This window comes from Pteropus vampyrus, unplaced genomic scaffold, assembly GCF_000151845.1.
Source record: "Pteropus vampyrus isolate Shadow unplaced genomic scaffold, Pvam_2.0 Scaffold459, whole genome shotgun sequence".
Lineage (NCBI taxonomy): Eukaryota > Metazoa > Chordata > Mammalia > Chiroptera > Pteropodidae > Pteropus > Pteropus vampyrus.
Window position 1 is genome coordinate 393,723 of NW_011889240.1, and position 7,179 is coordinate 400,901.

Consider the following 7,179-nt stretch of genomic DNA (forward strand, 5'->3'; position numbering starts at 1 on the left):
GTTTAGCTTTGCTGAAGCGTAAGGCTTTGCATGTAGCCTTTGCTAAGCTATTGTTATTGTTACTATTACTATTGCTACTATCTTAATAGTTGGGCATCCTGTTTTAGCTTTAAGTTGCCTTCCCAAGAACCGAGTCCCTCTCCTTGCATCCCAGGTCCTACGATAGATTTACGTTCCCACGTTCCCACATGCTGTAGCATTTGAGTGGCCCCTACACTCAAAGGGTGATTATTGTGTAGTGGACCCCTGCCGAGTCATGGGTTCTGTTATTTGGGGGTTACATTTCACACACAGCAGTGCAGGCACCTTCTTCTTTATTGTCACGAGGAAGAGGCCAGTAGGCTTCTCCCTTCCCATGCCAGCTCACGGAAGGGACGCTGATGGCAGTCGGCGGCGTGTTCCCTGGGTGCTTCCTGTGCCATTCGTCTTATGGCTGTGTTCAATTTTTGTGGGTCCGATTTTGATGGCTGCTTTTGAGTTTATCTCATTCTTCATCGGGCTTTCAGAGATGGCCATATGTGAGGTGGGAGTGGAGATGGGACTTAAGTCTAGCAGAAGAGACGATTTATCTGATCGTCCCTATCATTCCCAGAGCCTTCTTTGTATCGAGCAGCAGGGAGGGACCCCTTGCCACCACCCTGTGCTTAGGCTGCTGTCTTGTTACTCGATCTGGACCAGGCACCTTCCTTAAGTGTCCTATGTGTCAGATGAAGATGCCAAGGATACTTGGCGAGAATGGACATTCAGACATCTCTAACAGCCCCCATGGCTTTCTTTAAATGACCAAAGGGTCATCAGAGCAGAAGGCAGATTGTCCTCTAGAGACAAGGCGTAAGCTCAGGCCCAACCGAGAGCGAGCTGCCGGGCTCCCCCGCCAGGGAAGACCACCTTCGGCGGCGGAGGCCCCTGAAGGTCCCTCCATGCCGTCAGAGGCTCACTGCCCTTCTGCTCTTCGGGTCAGCTTGTTTCACATCGAGTCACGATTGTAACCCAGCGGCCCGGGTGGCATGTCAGCTCTTCGGAATGAGGGACTGATGTGACAAAGCCAGGCATTCCACTTCAAAGAATACCGAGGAAACTGGCCGTTTTCTCCTTAGTAGTACAGATAATTCTTCTTTCTTAACGTCTGCCGTTCTTTTCGGATCTTGAGAAATGGTTTCAAAGATAAAAAAATAAATTTGTTTGCTTTAATTTGTTCTGTCTTCTCATCCGTTCTGCACTCTTTTTTAGACTTCCCCGTCAGGTTCCCCGTCCTTGCCTCATCCAGTCTTCCCTTTCAAAAGAAATAAAATTAACCCTGTCATCTGGTAAGGCTTGCAGGGGAAGGGAAGGAAAATGCTCTTGTTTGAAAGGCAGGGAGGCGAAACCTGCAGGCGTTTCTGCGTCTTCATTTTACCGCAGCTTCCCGATTACATGAACGCAGCTCACACCGACAGCGGCACCCCACACAGGTGGCCCAGGGTTCCTTAATTAAGTAAAAAACAAGCCCCGCCCCACGTTTAAGCAGTATTTTAAATGAATCTCATTTCGAACGGCCCACAAGGTCCTGTGACATTCCTCACCACTTTTCTCACAGCAGAAGGAAATGTGACACATTGAAAACGCACTGTAAGGACATTGAGCGCCCCACTTCTCCCGGGGGCCGGTTCCTTCCGTCTTTCCCCTTGTGTGTGAACTCAACCGTCCCCACGATGCTCACGACCCTTCCCGAGAGGCCTGCGGGGGACAGCTGTCGCATTGTCTCTCGGCTGCAGGATAAGGAGCGTTTGGGCAAGCAGCTGAAGTTACGGGCCGAAAAAGAAGAAAAGGAGAAGCTGAAGGAGGAGGCCAAGCGGGCCAAGGAGGAAGCCAGAAAGAGGAGGGAGGAAGAGAAGGAGCTGAAGGAGAAGGAGAGGCGGGAGAAGAGGGAGAAGGACGAGAAGGAGAAGGCGGAGAAGCAGCGGCGCAAGGAGGAGCGGCGCAAGGAGCGGCAGGAGGCCCTGGAGTGAGTGCCCCCAACGGACGCCGCGCCCGGGGGGAGCCCCCTTCCCGCCTGCCTCCCGGGGGGCCTCTCCAGATCCCCGGCCGACGGCGGGTCCTCGTCCGGGACCACGGGCTTCGTCTGCGTACAGCGCGCAGGTTGGCGGAAATCGAATTTCATGTCCCGCAGGGCCAAGCTGGAGGAGAAGAGGAAGAAGGAAGAGGAGAAACGGTTGCGAGAAGAAGAAAAGGTAGCGTGTTCCAGGACCCTCAGCAGAGGGGGCTTGTGCCGTGTCGCTTGTGGGTAGCCCGCCGGCCCCACAGGGACCGGCACGTGTGCGGATCCGGTCCCGGAGCTCTTGGTCATGCTGGCCTGTCACGGGCCCTCGGGCCGGCAAGAGCAGCTCTGGCACCCTGAGATTGCCTGGCACCCAGCTGCGGGTTGATAGGGTTTGAGAGTTAACATCAAAATAATGCTTTCAACTTTAAAATGCTTGGGGTTCAGTTCTAGGGGCCTTTGCATGTTTGACAACACGCCGTTTCTCTTCATTTCCTCGTCATGTCTTAAATTGCAGCGCATTAAAGCGGAGAAGGCCGAAATCACGAGGTTCTTCCAGAAACCAAAGACTCCGCAGGCCCCCAAGGTGAGCAAGCAGGGGTTTCCTTTGGCTTTCTTTGTCTCTGTCAGGCTCCTTCTTTTGAAAACGAAAACGGTGTCTTCTGCCCAGCCAGCCCGCCTTCTGTCAGAGGGGCCTCCGCTTGTACAGGGAGCTGCTGTTCCTGGTGGAGCCTGGAGGTTCTCGCTGGGTCCTTGAAAAGGCAGAAAGGGCCAAGTGCTTAAGGGCTGCTTCACGAACAGTCGTGTGAAGAGCTTTGTGGGAAGGTGTAAGAAACCTAGTCCTTGCTCTCAGGACTTTATGCTCAGGACGGAAGGCAAGGGTCAGCGTAGGACAACAGCCCAGAATTCCGCTTCCCCAGTCTGGCACCCAGTTGCCCTCAGAGCTGGCATCAGTTTGTGGAGACCCCAGATCCCCAACCCTTGTCCCTCCATGCTCCCCCGGTGCAAGGGTGTTCTGGAGGTCTCTGTGTTTAGATCTCTTCGTGTATTTGTGCTCTTGCATACGTGTGCGTCCGATCACTCTGAACCCGTTACCGTGTGTTTACCTGCACATGCCTTGGATTCTTGCCACGTCGGCACGTTGGGTCTACTGCATTCTTTTTCAATGCTGCATAATGTTTCATGATGTGGACGGAATATATCCATCCATCTGTGACGTTCCCCCGTCACCGGTGCCCCGAGTGTCACTGACACACCTCTCCGTAGGAGTGCCTTCCTTTAGGACGGCCACCTGAAGGTGGGCTCGCTGCTAGACCCAAGGCACACACTTGAGCGAGTTCATATCAGTTATTGTCCAAGTGCCCTCCCAACAGGAAATACTGGGCACATTCCCTGGAACACAGGAAATACGCTCTTCTCCACCGGCCGTTGGCGCTGGGCTGGACATGATGAGTTTTAACTTAGCCAACTGGATAGGTAAAAAAAAAAAAAAAGGATATCCTTGTTTCACTTTACATTTTTTCTTGACGCTTAGTGCAATTGAATATCTTTTGTGTTTGTTTGCCATTTACTTCTTTATAGGCTTGGCTTTTTGTTCCGATCTCTGGGACTTATCTGTGTAGCCAGGATTTTCATCCTTGGTGATATACACATAGATTCTTTCAGCACGTCGACTTGCCTTTTGACTCGTTCATTTATGGTGTGTCTTTCGTTATAATTTTTTGTTTTAATGTCGACATTTTTACTATTTTATCGCAATGGGCTTTTGGTTGAAAGCCCTGGGTGTCCTATGGTTATAGATAGATACATTCTAGTTTTTTTGAAGTTTTTTTGTTTGTTTTTTAGCTTAGGTTTTGCTTTTTCTGTCTAGTCCCGTACCCTAGCTGGGATTCTCTGTGGCCATGGCGTGGGGCGTGGCCCTTTTCCCAGGTGGGTGCCCGATGTCCCCAGCACCCGTTCATTCATGAGAACCATCCGCTGGTTCTTGGCTGTGTTGGCATCACCGAGGAGCTTTAAAAAACACGGGCCTGGACCCCATCCCAGTATGGGCATCGGGATTGCTGACAGTCCCCGGGCGACCCCGTCATGGGGCCACAGTGAGGGCTGCCAGCCTCAGCTGTTCTTTCCTCGCTGAGGTGAAAGGCTGGCTTTCTTCCTGAGCTTGATGGACGTAGACTCTCCTGCCGCCTCCCCGTGTCGTTCTCATGGGCTGCCAGGTTGCGATCTACTGCCACAGGCATTAAAGATGCTGCAGGAGCCTGAGCAGGGAGGTCAAACCGGCCAGAATTCACAGTGGGTGGCTCTTGGGACACATGCCAGTGTTTCAGGTTCACAGCTGTCAGTGTCGAAAGTCACCTTGTGTCATAACTGTGGCTCTCTGCAAGCAGGTCACTCTCTGGGCCTCGGTTTTCTCACCTGGGAGCTCAGGTCTTATTGTCATCTTTCTCTTTTCTTCCTTTCTGGGCAAAGTCAGGTTTGTTGAGGTATAATTTACAGTAAACCCCGCTCTCTCCAGGAGTACTGTTGAATGACTTTTGACAGTGTAGGAGGTCACGCAGCCACCGCCATAGTCAAGATCCAGAGTTTCCGTCACCCGAGACAGCTCCCTTAGAGCTAGTCCCCTACTTCCCCACCAGCTTCTGGCCACCACCGCTGTCCCTGAGGTTTTGCCTTTTTGAGAAACCCGCGTTGGTGGCACCACACACATCCCCTTTGACCCGGCGTGCTGGGGCGTCCCCTGGCCTCCCGTGCGCGGGGCCCACCGCCCGGCGCGCCGTCACTTCTCTCCTGCGTTTCAGACCCTGGCCGGCTCCTGCGGGAAGTTCGCCCCTTTTGAAATTAAAGAGAACATGGTCCTCGCCCCTCGCTGTCGGACTGCCTTTGACCAAGAGCTCCTGCATCAGTTAGACCAGCTCCTGCTGCAGCAGAAGGGCGACGTCTCCTTCCTGAAAGATCTGAAGGGCCGGCGGCCCCTCCGGTCCGGACCCACTGTGGTTTCTAACCGCGGTGCGGACATTTTTAACAGGTCAGCGTCTTCCGTGGGTGAAGCGCAGTTGGCCGAGCTCTGGGTTCCGGCCGCTGCTGGCCCGCTCGGGCCTCGGCCAGGCGCCTGCCTCCCAGGTCATGGGCCCTGGCTTCGGCACTTCGGCCAGCTTCTCTTCTGATTCCGTGAGCCTCCGAAATCTCCCGGCTGCGCCACTGGAGCTCAGGCTGCCTGTCTGGCCTCCTGGTCTCTCCACGCGGGGCGCTGGCCTGTTCCTGCGACCTCGCTTTTCCCCACACCCCCGCTTCCCGGCGTGGCACAGGCCGGCCGCACGGTGGCAGTCTGTGTCCCGCTGCTGCTGCTCTGGTGGCCCGCCACGTGAAGCGTTGGTGGCCTGCTTCCCTGGGAGGGCCGGGGGTGAGGGAACACGTCACCGGGAGGTGCGTTGCTGAGCGCGGTCCTTGTCCCCAGTGACGTGGTGATTGTGGAGAGCAGCAAGGTAGACGGCGTTCCCGAAAGGAAGAAGTTCGGCAGGATGAAGCTCCTGCAGTTCTCAGAGAATCACCGACCGGCGTACTGGGGAACGTGGAACAAGAAGACGACGGTCATCCACCCGAAGGACCCCTGGGCCCAGGACAGGGTGAGCGCGCAGGCGCAAGGGCGCGTCTCCGCGTTTCCTTCCTGGCCTGCCTGCACTGGTCTCTTGGGTTCTCCTAGTGCTCCAGCCCTTAGGGCTGGTGGTGACGCAGTGTGCGACTGTTTTCTCAGAAGCTCCTGGACTATGAGGTGGACAGTGACGACGAATGGGAAGAGGAGGAGCCTGGAGAGTCTCTCTCCCACAGCGAAGGGGTGAGCGCAGACCGGGAACAGTATGGGTTCTGCCACGGGCCCACAGCGCCCTGGGCCAGGCTCCTGGGCCAGGCTCACCACACAGCTTCTGTGTCACCTGCAGAGCTGTCTGAAGATGTCGGCCAGGGGTTCGCATCTGCTTTTCCGGCTTATTTGGCGACACTGACCCATGTGGCAGCTGTGGGTTATAACCAAACAGTGTCGCCCCTTCTGGATGGGCACATCTGCGTCTGGGGGCTCCCAGGGCCCCTCCATGCCCTCCTGCCTTGCTGGCCAGCTTCACTCATTTGTGTTCGGCCTGCCCCCGCCCCCACTGCACGTAATGGATTGATTAGTGGGGTTTTAGCCAAGCCTCATGCTGTCCACAGGGACAACAGAATAGTAAGTGGCTTTTTTTCCCCTTAGAAGTTCACAGATTTAAATTTTTAACGGAGCATATATCCTGTTTCCACATATGTTTCCACATACTTTATTTTTTCCTTTTTTGAGGATGATGATGATGAAGTAGGAGACGATGAAGACGAGGATGATGGTTTTTTCGTGCCCCATGGGTACTTGTCTGAGGATGAGGGAGTCACCGAGGTGAGTGGGTACAGAAGAAGGCAATCGGCCCGGAGGAGCGCTCAGCCAGGCCGGAGCTTGGTGGCTGCTGACCTAGGGACGGTGCTTCTGTGTCCCTGCCCGCCCACAGCCGATCCCACGCATATTTCAGCGCTCGTAGCCAGGAAGGCAGTCCCCAGCGTGTGGCTGTTTGCGGTCTCTGGGTCGGATCGCCACGCCTTTTTTTTTAACATTTGTTTAGCCAAAGTGTAATTAACATACAACAAAACATACGGATTTTAATACTTTAGTTTGATGAGTTTGAACTATTGGCAACAGTTGTGAAACCACCACCTGAAATAAAACGGCAGCGGTCCCCAGCCTTTCTGGCACCAGGGGCCAGTGCTCTCACGAGAATCTAAGGCCTGACGATCCCAGGCGGGGCTGAGGCGGTGATGCTGGCGCTGGGGCTGCGAATGCAGATGGAGCTTCGCTCCCTCGCCTGCCGCTCACCTCCTGCCGTGCAGCCCGGTTCGTAACAGGCCACGCACCAGGGGTTGGGGACCCCTTAAGTACAGAACTTGCCATCTTTCCAGAAGGTTCCCCTGATCCCCTTCGAGTTTACCCCACCGGCACCACCACCAACAGATGGTGGGTGGAACTTCTGAGTAAGCCATTCTGAGGCTCCCGCGGCCTGTCGGTTGCAGTGTTTGGCCCGGGGGGAAACGGTGACAGTTTGACGCACTAGCGGGTGATACTCTCTCTGAGTCAGACCTGAAGCACGTGTGTT

The 7,179-nt window shown here is 54.8% G+C and overlaps 1 protein-coding gene across 1 annotated transcript in view; it reads left to right on the top strand.

Annotated features, from left to right (window-relative positions):
- The window catches only part of CHAF1A (chromatin assembly factor 1 subunit A), a 50,420-nt gene that overhangs the window by 35,129 nt on the left and 8,112 nt on the right, over positions 1-7,179 (top strand). Inside the window, exons 6-12 of the mRNA XM_011381918.2 lie at positions 1,755-1,984; positions 2,150-2,210; positions 2,535-2,603; positions 4,816-5,042; positions 5,472-5,640; positions 5,769-5,849; positions 6,339-6,431. Of these exons, the coding sequence (XP_011380220.1) occupies positions 1,755-1,984; positions 2,150-2,210; positions 2,535-2,603; positions 4,816-5,042; positions 5,472-5,640; positions 5,769-5,849; positions 6,339-6,431 (930 nt within the window). The remainder of the gene's footprint in view (positions 1-1,754; positions 1,985-2,149; positions 2,211-2,534; positions 2,604-4,815; positions 5,043-5,471; positions 5,641-5,768; positions 5,850-6,338; positions 6,432-7,179) is intronic.